Source organism: Tursiops truncatus, chromosome 10 (assembly GCF_011762595.2).
Source record: "Tursiops truncatus isolate mTurTru1 chromosome 10, mTurTru1.mat.Y, whole genome shotgun sequence".
Classification (NCBI taxonomy): domain Eukaryota; kingdom Metazoa; phylum Chordata; class Mammalia; order Artiodactyla; family Delphinidae; genus Tursiops; species Tursiops truncatus.
The window spans coordinates 60,260,509-60,273,041 of NC_047043.1; the positions used below are offsets into that span (position 1 = coordinate 60,260,509).

Below are 12,533 nucleotides of genomic sequence, written 5' to 3' on the forward strand. Positions count from 1 at the left end.
GCTGCTCTGAGTCCTCCCCATCCAGCCCTTAGCCAGTCCTCCTGTCCTGTCTCATGCTGGTCAGTCCCCGTGGAATCCCGCAGAAAACGTCTCCCTCCACTGGGAATCGCAGAGCAGGAGTCCCTTCCTCACCAAGCCCTCTGCCTTCACTTTGGACCAGAACCAGGCGAGAAAAAGCAGAACGGGGCCTCAGAGGCCACGAGACTATTTCCAGGTTTCTGAGCGTCTCACGGAAATGGTCCACTGACTTCCCCTGGGGCTGCCTGGGCCCATTGGCACACCAGGTTTGTGCTCTGGGCTGGACTGGCCTGGCACTCTGATGGACAGTGCTCCTACCTTATGAAAACAATGAATTACTGCCATGGTAATGCTGTGAGAAGTGTTCTGCTATAGCCAAAATGATTCAATAATAAGGGGCTCTTAGAATCATCAGAGGAGCCTAAAGTGGCAACAAAGTTCTATTCGATGAAACTCCCCATCCCACCTTCCGTTTTACAGATGGAGAAACCGAGGCTCAAAGAGAGCCTACCACTTGCCTAAAATTGTAGAATGAATCAGCAGCAATGCTGGGGCTCAAACCAAGTCTCCTAACTCGTAACCTTGAGAAGCACCCCTATTCTGATGTTTCTGGCTAGGCCTCCACCTGATCCCCAACCCCACCCACTTTAGAATTGTGGAGGGTTGGAGGGGGTGCCAGGAAGCCTGCCAGGCTCCACTTGCAATCCCGCAGCCAGAGCTCTTCCTGTCGCCCCCTTTGAGCTGGGCATTACCTGCTAGTTAGCGCAGCCTCCCACCTTCTGGGGTTGTTATGGAAACCAAACATGGAGGGGAAGGGAGGGAGGGCAGAGAGGAGAGGGTGGCAATCACCGCAGTAGCTAACGTGCTGTGCTGTCTGTACCTCTGCCTGGCAGCCCAGGAGGGGCCGTCTGCATGGAATGGGAGGGCTGCACAGCAAGATAGGGGCAGAGCAGGAAGAAGGCCAGGGTCTGCCTTCCTCATGGTTCCTCGGCCTCCAAAAGGCTCCCTCCTGCGCTGGGGCTGGTGTGATGGGGTAGAATTCTCACCCCCCACCGGCTGCTTTCTCTGTGTCAGGGCCCATGATCCACCCCCGCAGCTGTCTGCCCCTGCCCAGCCGCTTGGCCACAGCAGAAAGAGTAGAAGGACTTGGAGGAGCGTTTTGCCAGCTTGGCAGGAGCAGAGCTCCACCCTGACCTGGGCCACTGCTGAAGCTGGCCCTTTGCTAAATACAGGGTCTCTCCTGCCTTGCCATTCTCCGGGGCCCCAAGAGAGGCTTTGGTGGGGGTCTAGGGCCCCCAAACGGGAAGTAGCCAGGCACTAGGTTCTGGGTCAAGTAAAAGAGGCAGCAGCCCCCGTGTCACAGACACGGTCACAGACACACCTTGTCCTCACCCTGCTCTGTGCCCCACCGTCAAGTCTTCTTACCCCTCAGTATTGCTCTCCCACGTGTGACCTGACTTCACCCACACTCAACCACTGGCCCCAGCCTGTTCTCAGCCACACAGCTGGCCTTGAAGGCTGCCGGAAGCACATACCCTGGGGTCTCAGCTTTCCTATGCCCAGCAGGTATTGAGCAAAGGGCACTGTCAGCGCTGGGGGCCCTGAGGGGGTGGGGAAGGCAGGGTCTACACTGGGACAGGCGAAGACAGGCTAAATCCAAGCAGATGGGCAGGGCTTCACTGGAGACACGAGAGGACAGGCAGGGTCTGGAAGGGACAAGAGGCTGAAGCAGGGACGGTTGGTTCCCTCTCCATTTGGCACAGTTCTCTGCCCATTCCCTGTAACCAGAAGAGACAGCCTTGAAGCCAGTGTCCTGAACAAGAAAACTTTGTCCCAGGCCACACCCATTGGAGTAGCAGCAGAAAATGGATCCAGAGCCATCCACAGGCTGAAACTGTGGCTTCCATGTAACAGCGACATCGGCAGTGGTCCAGGTTCAACCTGGCAGTCCCATGGCCACACCATGTCTGGACAGAGAGTCCAAGCCTGAGAGGAGAGTGTGGGACAGAGGTCTGAGGGTCAGAGCCCTCACAGAAAGTAGAATAGCCATCAAAAGTTGAGAGGGAGCTTCGACTAAATCAGTAGATGTATATGGGCCAGAACAAGGGAGGTGACTTCTACGCCCCCCGGAACACAGGGCTGCATCTCACTGTCGCGCCCAAGAAAGATTTGCAAGCTGCAGTGCGTCCAGCAGAAGGAATGGAAACCACACGATGGAAAGGATCTGGTGTAGACAGAAGGAAAGCTCTGCTGAGAAGGAGTCTGCTGACTTCCCAGCTCTGAAAGGATGTGGAGAGTAAGGAGGGAGCAGGCCTCGTCCACGGGGCCCCATAAAGAAGGAATAGCCCCATGAGTGGATGGAGAGGAAGCTGGTGTCAGCCCAGAGTCAGAGCTGGACCCGGCTGACCCGAGGACATTGAGTCCCTTGTCACAGCGTGCCAAGTCCCTCCCTGCAGACCCCAGAGCTTGAAGGCAGATTCAGAAACTCTGAGCCGAGTGGAAGGGCCTGGAGGTCCACAATGATAGGCAGAGTGAGTCTGTCAGCACTGTCAGCCCACCGTCGACACTCAGCCAGTGTCCCTGGACTGACGTCACTCAGACACCGGGTCGGACACAGTTGGTTAAACATCAGACATCCTGAGTCTGCTGTTCTTTGTCAAACATCAGACACCTTTGGTTAAATCTCAGACACCCTGGATATGAAACCTTTGGTTAAATATCACAAGTCACTTGCCACTGTCCCAACAGCCCTGGTCACACACTATCCATCCATCTCGCAGACATCCTGGTCATGTGACCCATCCACGCGTGTCTTCACGCTCTGCTTGGGCGGGTCCCTGCCAGCCAGAGACCGACTCCTTCCTCCTGTGATTGTGGAAGCTATGGATGGACGATTGTCCAAGTTGCAGGTGGGAGCCCCACGGCCACTCAACCCTGCTGAGCACCACTCGGGCCCAAGCAGGACACACACCGAGGAGGGCTGCTTGCTTCCCGAGGTCACTACTCCTGTGGACACCCAGGGCCATCGTGAGGAGACACCAAGACTGGGGTGGACTCATGGGAGAGGGGCTGGCACATCCCTAGGACCACTCAACCTGCTTTTTTCTTTTCTTGTGTTGGCCGTTGCCCGTGAGTAGTTAAGAGCTAAATATTTGGGCAACCTCCCGTCTCATCTTCCAAAGCATCATTTTGGGAACTCTTCTCCCTTTGAGTACTCAAGTCACCTCCACCTCCTGACTTCAGGGACTCCTGAGCCACGCCTTGCGCAGAGATTTGTGGTTGGAAGGAGGGAGTGGGATGCCCTCGGACACCCAGCCATGGCTCCACAGCGGTCTCAGCTAGACTTCAGGGTCCCACGGATCAGAGCTGCCAGGCACAAGCTGGTGACACTGCAGAAGACATAGAGCAAAACCAGGACCAGAAACCCGCTTGCTTCCTATATCACCTGGCCTGAGCCTCCTGGAAAATGGAGTTTCCCTCTTTGCTGCATCCCCAGTCTCAGACGCCCCCCCATGTGGCTTCGTGTCATAGTCCCCAAGTGGCATGGAGAACGTGGCAGAGTCGTTCCCTCGTGGCGCTGGTTATTCACAGGACTACCACCGAGAGAGCCGCCTGGGAGCTTGTTCTGTGGACATCCTTAAGGCACCCTCACTGAGGTTCCCCGTGGCAGGAGGGTTGAGATCCAGAAGAAAACCTAGGGGAGGCCCCGGGTCATGCACAGCCCTCCCCGTGGGAGGGGGAGAAGGGAGAGGGCTGGTCGGGGGGGGCGGGCTGAGGTGCCGCTTTGTAATTCCCAATAACTGTGATTTGATTCTACAGGTATGTATCAGAAAATATAAAACTAGGCAATTTGTCGGCTCTTCGAACTTTCAGAGTCCTGAGAGCTCTAAAAACTATTTCAGTTATCCCAGGTAAGATGCCCAGGTTTGCCTCCCAGATCTCAGCTACAAGTGACTCTCTCTCCGTCTCCCCCACCCCCCTCCTCTGACTGTGTGTCCTACTGGCGTGTTGTCACTGTCTTGTGTGTGAATTTCCCTTGTTACAGATACACCACTGAATTTGTGGACCTGGGCAATGTCTCAGCTTTACGTACCTTCCGAGTCCTCCGGGCCCTGAAAACTATATCGGTCATTTCAGGTGAAAATCAGGTTAAACGCCAAGGCTGGAGGGACACGCTTGGGCCTTTCCAGCTACCTGGGAGCCAAGGCGACCCTCGGGAAGGCCCCTTCAAATGTGCCTGTCCCCAGAATACCTTTCCCAGAGCTTGGGTATGGGGGCTGTCTTCAGTGGACACGGCTGTCCCCTCCGTGCTTCAGAATGGGCTTCGGACTGTCCACCTCAGCAAAGCCCACTACCATAGACCCCCGGGGGCACAGAGTACTCCATGGCAGGTCCTGGATTGAACCCAAATTCTTCCCAAGGTAGTGATTTATTTCCCAAACTGAACTCAACTATTGGAATAGCTGAAAGCTTGTATGTGAGTTGCTTCAGCCTGAAGCATCATCCTCCGATAAGGAAACTAAAAGTACTGTTTGTGAGGGAAACCACACCCAGAGTAAAAAAGGACAGCTCAGGCATGGCCTTTCATGGCTGAGTGCCCGTTCCCTGCCTTGAGCCCCCTTTGGTGATACACACACAGCCGACACCGCAACCCCATTCTGTGACACGGAGAGTACTCTGTGGACAGGTGTCACCGGGCCTTGGCGTCTAACAGCCCTTGCTGCATGTGCGGTAGAGGTTTAGCAAACCGTGCATGGTAGCCTCGGGAAGAAATTCTCCTTGACGCATGTTGGCAATTGTCCCGGGAAACCTTCTGAGGCCCAGACGACCTCTCTAGAAAGCCAGTCTACCCCATCCATCTAGGAAAGCTCTCAAAGACTATAATGATTTCAGAGCCTAGAGGCCCCTTCCAGAAACTTTTCTGAGTGCATCCCCACTCAGAGCTGGAGAAGGCATTTCTTTTAAGAAGGCAGCTGGAAACAGGTTGCATGTCACCGATCTGGAGAGATGTCAGAGCTGGTGAGCCAGATGGTTGTATCCACTCCTGACTTGGAAAGCCCGGGCATCCTGGGCCCTTGGCCTGCATTTGCTATTGCTGCCCCCAGGGAGGCAGGGGCCCTGCTGTGAGCTCCCAGAAGGAGTTCAGACTCCCCCGGTGGGGCTAATTATCTAATAAGAGGAGCCCGCACTTATGCTGATTTCACACTGAGCCTCAATACTCCTCCTGGCTCTGAAGCCACCATGGGGTGAGCACAGGAGCCACTTGCCCGCACACTCCCCGCACATGGCCCAGACCTCTGCTAAGAGCCCGTAGCGAGTGGGGCACTCTGTTCCCATCCCCATGGAGCCCCCCAACGTTGTGACAGGCGTCATCGGCCAGGGTCTGTCCTCTAGGGGACTTCACAGCACACACCTGGCAAGGATAGGTAAGCACACTGACCACAACAATTAAGAAAAATCATCTTCCAGTTTGTTTTATTAAAAAAAAATAAGGCTGACAAAGGAAAATATTTCTCAGTCCGGGGTTAAGGGAGGGAGCCAGCCAACCCCAACCGAGTCCCACTGGATCTCATCAAAGCTGCCAGCAGCCCAGTGAGGCAGCACACAGCAGCTGCTGAAAGCGGTCATTAGGAAGATGCTGTGGTCACAGCATTACCGACGTCTCCCTTGAGGAGGTGTTCCCTGAGCTGAGGCTTAATAGCCGTGACCCTCTCCAGACCTCAGTCTCCTTTCCTTTAAAATGGGAATGGATCGGAATGGTTAGTTTCCAAGGGCTCTTCGCCCAGCCTGTTAGAACTTCAGTGGAGGGAGAATTTCCCACTTGATCCCCCAGCACCCATCTCTTCCTGGGTCTTCTCAGAAAGAATCCCTTTACTTGGTTGGAATCATTCTTGCCAGAAGTGGACTCTCATCAATGTGAGAAATGGTTAAAGGAATGGGTCACCAACTGATTGTCCCCAAGGACACTATCTCCACAGACCAGGAGGTGCTTTTCAGAGCCTTGGACTGAGTGATTCAGGCCACAGAGACTTTGGAGGCAGAGTTTAATTTGGGTATGTGAGCTGCTGCCCACGGCCCCTCACTTTGCCCCCACCATGCCCCACACTATGGGTGGATCTCCAAGCGTGGTGAGGAGAACCAGATGCCCACCGAGGGTCCTAGAAGCTCTGCTAGAGATGAAGCGTAGTTCTGGACTACAGAGGGCTCATGAACCCCGCCACCACCATCACCACCTCCACCACTCTGGGCCCAGACCCCTGCAAGGTCCACCCAGTGCCCAGGCGGTTGCCAACATCTGCCAGGATGATTTCACAGAGAACGCTGAGTGCCTCCGAGCCCTGGGCAGGCAGCAGCATTGGCGGCACTGTGGGAAGGACTTCCTCTCCCCTCTCCCATGTTTGCCCATCGCTGCCTCCTTGTCTCTGAGTCATGGGCACAGCAGCTGCGGGCACAGCCGCACAGGTGCTCCTAACACATTAACCGGCTGGACGATGGATGGATGGAGCTTAATCTGAGATCTGGCCGCTTTGATGCGGGGGAGGGGTGGGGAGGAGGGATGGGAGGTGAGTCCCTGCTGCTGGCAGAGAAGCCCCCTCGCTCCCAATGCTCTGCTCGAACTTGTGAACTTGCTGTAGGACCGCAGCCAAGTGTCAGACCAGAGGCGTCTACACTTGCTCTTCTGTGCGGCGCTGGCTTCTGCAGGGAGCTGGGCCGTGCAGCTAACAGATCACGGCCTCTTAGCTTTGGGGGGTGGGATGGACGGGGGTGGGTTCCAGGGGGACAGGGCAGAGGAGGAAAATACAAAACAGGTACCCCTGTGCCTTTCCCAAAAGTGGGGCCTGAGCCAGAGCAGGCCCCTTAGGACATCACCCACCATGGCCTTAGCCAGACCCACCTACCCCCCCCCGCCACCGCCCCATCAACCTCCCCAGTGCACACACCACATTCCCCTACCAAGAATGGCTGAGTCTCTCCCCATCTCAGGATCAAGGCCAAGGCTGTCCATTGCCCTGGAGGGGGCCTGGCCCTCTGTCTCCTTTCCAGGAACTACATTTAAAGGAACAGGCCTGGCATAACTTGGGACTAACTGCGGGGGATAGGCTTTGAGTGTTTTCTCCTGCAAGGAAACAGCATTTTCCATACTTATTTCATTTATTTGGCTATGGACAGCAAAGAGAACTAGGCCCCTCTGAAAATACACAGCCAGACTGGACTCCCGCCCCAGGGGGACCAGGACAGACTCTCAGCAGCAGAGGAAAGGGAGGTTTTGGTCTGAAAAGCCCAGGAGAGGCCTCCTTCCCCTGCCCCCCCATCATGATGGCTCCCCCAGCCCGGCACCCCTCAGGCCTGGCCCCTGTCCACTGGAGCGGGGAGCACGGGTGCCGTGGGTGACTCCGAGCTCCTCCTCGTCTCCCCCAGGCCTGAAGACCATCGTGGGGGCCCTGATCCAGTCTGTGAAGAAGCTGGCCGATGTGATGGTCCTCACGGTTTTCTGCCTCAGCGTCTTTGCCCTCATCGGCCTGCAGCTCTTCATGGGCAACCTGAGGCACAAGTGCGTTCGCAACTTCACGGTGCTCAGCGGCACCAACGGCTCCGTGGAAGCCGGCGGCCTGGTCTGGGAATCGCTGGACCTCTACCTCAACGACCCAGGTGCTGACTGGCTCCGTGGCCCAGGCAGGGCTTTGTGGGGCCACCAGGGCCGAGCATCTCCCACACAGGCCTCCTTCTGAGGATGTCCAGGCCCTACCTGCTCCCCCAGAGACCCAGCTGCGTGTCAGGGATCCCAGCCCCTGCCCTTTGGGGCTCTGGGAGAGAGGACAGGAGAGGAGCAGACTCAGCACCTATCCTCCTGAGTTCTCAGGCTAGATGGGGAGATAACACTTGAAGAATGGGAAGTATGGAGAGGTAGATAGGAGAACGGCAGCTACAACATTTGAAGGGTCAGGAATGGTGAGGAGACCAGCCTGCCAGCAGGGAGAGGGCTTTCGCTTGGGAAAGGGTGGGGGGACGGAGCTGGGGTAGTTTGTGAGGCTTCAGAGTAGAGGCCCCATTTGCTTGGCATGGGCTTTGTCACTTGACTTCAGTGATCCTTGTCAGGATGTTAAGTCCATACCCATGCACCCCAGGACAAGCTCGGTGATTGTACAAAGCCACGTGAGCCCCTCGAGTTGTTTCACTGCCCCATGGGTTACACTTCCATCCTCCGGGCTGATGACCAGCACCTCTCTTGACTAGAGCCATCAGTCTAGGCCAAAGGTAGATGCTGGTACAAGGCCAGATTCCAGGCCACAAGGACCCCGAGGGCCATTCTGAAGTTAAGGCCTCTAACATACACCAGCAGTCCACTGTAGAAAAAAGAAATAGATGGAAACTCAATGAGTAAATTTGCTTGTGATTCAGTGTGGCCACGTAGCAGCTGTTCTAAAACGTATGTGTACACCAAAGTCACCTGGAAGGCTCTGGAAAACACAGACTGCTGGGCCCCACCCCACGAGTTTCTGAGTCAGTAGCTCTGGGAAGTTCCCTTTCTGACCAGTTCCCAGTTGATGCTTGATGCTGCTGGTCTGGGGACCACACTTGGAGAACTGACACCTAAGACTAAGGCAGGTAGTGGGGAGTGATGGGGGCTGATGGATGGTCACAGAGTGGAGGCGACAGGACTGATGTCCTACGTCTCATCTGGTCCAGCCCCAGTCATGTCTGAACAAACCCCTGCCTCCTGTTCGGGGCCTCTCTTGACCCAGGTTGGCCCCCTGAGTGATTGGGGCAGGGTCCGGAAGCTCCTCGTGGGGATTTCCTGAGTGTACCTGGGGACACTGGCAGCTGAACGTCGGAGGAGGAGCCAGAGGAAGCTCAGGGAATCAGCCAGAGTTGCCTCAGACCTGGTCAGGCAGAGGGCAGAGGTCAGGCAGAGGGCAGAGGAGCGGATGGAAGACCCCCAGCAGTGTCTACCTCCCCAAATCCCAGGGTGCAGTCTGGAACCCCCAGGAGTCTGGGCCACACGTGCCTCTCACCATTGGATGCTTCTCTTCCAGAAAACTACTTGCTCAAGAATGGCACCTCTGATGTGTTACTGTGTGGGAATAGCTCTGACGCTGGGTACGTAGCACCCACCCCCCCAGGGCCACCTCACCCAGCTGGGGGAGTCTCCTTCCAGTGCTTTATCAGCTGACTATGCTTTCAGTTTATGCCCTTGACCCCAGGGACAGCAAGACCTTTCCCTGCCTCCCTTCCCTCCCAGGCCCATGGCAGCTGCCCCCCACCTCCACAGGGAGACAGCTGGGAAGGGGTGAAGAAAGAGATGGGGGTTTGGCTTTTCAGGGAAGGCAAACAGAGCCTTGAAGATGGGACTGGACTTGGGGGGCAGCCCAGGAAACCCTGCAGGGCCCCACAATAGCCCAACCCTGGCTCCATTCCCTTCCCAAAGACCCCCAGGGCGGCACCCACCCCCTCCTGTCTTCACTTCCTTCCTCCTCATCCGTCCATTAGGTCAAAAGTGAGTATGGCCTCCCCTGGCAGCCTAGACTCTCCTCCAGGGCAAGCAGGGCCTGGACCTGCAGCCTGGGTGTGGTACCCAGAGATGCCCAGTAGCCACGTGCAGCTTCCAGGGCCCTGTGCACACCGGCACCTGGGTCAGTGTGACTGTGTCATAGGTTGTTATGGGGAGGGTCACACAGGCTCACCTAAGGGAGGTGCTCTTCGGGGCTGTAGTCCCGCATCTCTGAATATGTAGATCTTCCCTGCAGACCTCAGGGTCTGGGGGAGCAAGGCTGTGCCAGGGGTTCAAATGGCCGCAGAGCCCTTCCTATCTCTAAAGAAAAAGTCTTAATTTCTTAATTTAGGACATTAGCAAGACACAGAGGCCCCTTGGCTGCATCCTCCTCCTTGCCAAGTTCCCCTTGCCCCCATCCTCTCTCTCACACACTCACTCCACTCGTGACTCCATACCAGCGCTCCCTCTTTGGGAGAGAGGCTGTCCCCTCCAGACATGGCCGGGCCCCAGCCCATCCACCCTAGAATCATCCCACAGCCCCACGGCCGCCTGACCTTTGCCTTGGGCTCCATCCTGTTCACCTCAGCCTCATGCTCCCCCTGTGTGTCTGCACTGTGCCCAGCTCCCCTGGGGTAGGCAGGCAGGGAAGAAATCTGAGCCAGGCCCTTGGCACTTCCTCTGGGAGGGGAGAGGCAATGCAGACAGCAGCTGGGATGGTGTGTCACATGGGCAGAGGGAGCTGGATTTAGGCCTAGCAGCATACAGATGGGTAGAGAAAAGAGGAAGACGGTGTCCCGGGTGGGAGGCACAGCATGAAAAGTCACGGCGGCAGGACCCCGCAATGTGGCAGTAGGTTTGTGGAGCTAGCGTCTCAGGGGCAGAGGGCCCCCCACAGCATGGGATAAAGTCTGTGTGTCTGGCCGTAGGACATGTCCCGAGGGCTACAGGTGCCTGAAGGCAGGCGAGAACCCTGACCACGGCTACACCAGCTTCGACTCCTTTGCCTGGGCCTTTCTTGCACTCTTCCGACTGATGACGCAGGACTGCTGGGAGCGCCTCTACCAGCAGGTACGTGGGTGCATGGGGCCAGCAGAGAGCTGCCAGGAATGGGCTCAGTGTCTAGCACCAGGGCCCAGGCTGCACAAATGACTAGTCACAAGCGCCCCAGCAGCTTCCCCACTGGTCAGAAGAGAGGAGGCACAGGGGACGTTTGAGGGATGGGGACTCAGCACGCAAAGAAACTTTCCTTTAGCTGGTGACCAAGTACCCAGCCCTCTATATAGGATACTCCATGCTCTGTTAGTGGAACACTGGTCCACCCTATGTGACACTTCCTGTGTCAACTGAAATGTTCTGCCTCCTTCCATGGGTGGGGTACTGCCCCCTGTGTGCAGGTCACTCTCTTCAGTAGGTTAGGACACTTCCCTCTATAGGTGGGACATGCTCTACCTGTTCTCCAGGCTGTGGCCATTTGAACCCCTGGCACAGCCAGGCTGGGCAACTTGGGATTTATGACCTTGACCCGGAAGGGGCCGCAGTGAAGATGACCTCCGCTCCCTTGCTCCCCCAGACCCTGAGGTCTGCAGGGAAGATCTACATGATCTTCTTCATGCTTGTCATCTTCCTGGGCTCCTTCTACCTGGTGAACTTGATCCTGGCTGTGGTTGCCATGGCCTACGAGGAGCAAAACCAAGCCACCATTGCTGAGACAGAGGAGAAGGAAAAGCGATTCCAGGAAGCCATGGAGATGCTCAAGAAAGAGCATGAGGTGGGTGAGCAGTGTGGCCAAGGAGCTTCCAGAACAAGCCTTCACCTGATTGTGGATGCCTATAAGTGTGGCGCCTGCTGGGTAAAAGCTGGTGGCTGTAAGTGATGCATGCTGGGTAAAACTGGCGCCTGCTGGGTAAAGCAAGTGTCTGGTGGGTGTAGGTATTTCCTGTGAATGTGGTGTCTGCTGGGTAAAAATTTGTTACCTGCTGGGTAAAGACAAGAGCCTGTTCATGGGGAGGTAAAAGTGGTGCCTGCTGAGTAAAGGTGGGTCCTGTGAGTATGGTGCCTGCTGAGGAACGCTCTTCCCTATGACCGTGGTGTCTTCTGGGTGATGGTGGTGCCAGGTGGGTAAAGGTGGTAGCTCCTGGCTAAAGGTGGTCGCCGTGAGCCTAGTGCATGCTGGGTAGGAGAGAACCATGTGTCCACAGACATAGTTTATCCTAGTCAACGGATGCCTTCTGATGGGGTAGTGAGGAAGATCCAAGGTCGGAGGCCTGAACAGGCTCAGCAAATGAGCACTGGCGATGCTGCCATGGCTGTCCCCACAGTTCCACACGTGGTGGGTGCCGGAGGCTAACTGCAGAGCAAACTTTTTAGAAGCTAGGCCAAGGACATCCACTTCCTTCTCACTGCTCCATGCCACATCCTGCAGCAGCCATTTTGACCAGCCGAACCTTCTCGAAGATCCCCTGCCCTCTAGTTCTGTCACTACCTCGGCTCATCAACACCCCCTCTCCCACCTGCCCCAACCCTCCACTCTTGCAAGAACTGCCCACTTAAGCCACTACTCTCTTCATCCCTGGATCTGGATCTTTCTCAAAACATCCTGGGTCTGTCTGAGCTCACCTCTCCATGATGTACTCGTTTGGGGGGGTGTGGGCAGGTCCACTTAACTGTTGGGGAAAACAGAGGTGCTGAGAGTTGCCTGGCCTACCTTGGCCTGAGGTTGCATCATGTCTCAATGACCAAGACATCCCTTCTTCCACCGTTTTTCAGGCCCTCACCATCAGGGGTGTGGACACCGTGTCCCGCAGCTCCTTGGAGATGTCCCCTTTGGCCGCAGTAATCTCCCACGAGGGAAGGAGCAAGCAGAGAAAACAAATGTCTTCAGGGTCGGAGGAGTGTGGGGATGACAGGTTCCCCAAGTCCGACTCGGAGGATGGTCCCCAAGCAGTGGTAATCTCCGGCCGTGGCTCTGGCCCTTTCAGGGTGGATCCGGCATCAAAAGGCCATCGTGCTAGTCCCCTGGTGC

At 56.3% G+C, this 12,533-nt stretch overlaps 1 protein-coding gene across 7 annotated transcripts in view; it reads left to right on the plus strand.

The window, feature by feature from the left end:
• The window catches only part of SCN5A (sodium voltage-gated channel alpha subunit 5), an 87,970-nt gene that overhangs the window by 14,439 nt on the left and 60,998 nt on the right, over positions 1–12,533 (plus strand). For 5 of the 7 annotated variants that reach the window (XM_033863707.2, XM_033863709.2, XM_033863711.2 and 2 more), the window contains exons 5-10: positions 3,838–3,929; positions 7,438–7,668; positions 9,054–9,117; positions 10,438–10,579; positions 11,082–11,279; positions 12,278–12,457. In XM_033863707.2, the coding sequence (XP_033719598.1) occupies positions 3,838–3,929; positions 7,438–7,668; positions 9,054–9,117; positions 10,438–10,579; positions 11,082–11,279; positions 12,278–12,457 (907 nt within the window). Of the gene's footprint in view, positions 1–3,837; positions 3,930–4,063; positions 4,156–7,437; positions 7,669–9,053; positions 9,118–10,437; positions 10,580–11,081; positions 11,280–12,277; positions 12,458–12,533 lie in introns of all 7 variants that reach the window. The other 2 variants (XM_033863706.2, XM_033863708.2) reach the window with 1 other exon arrangement.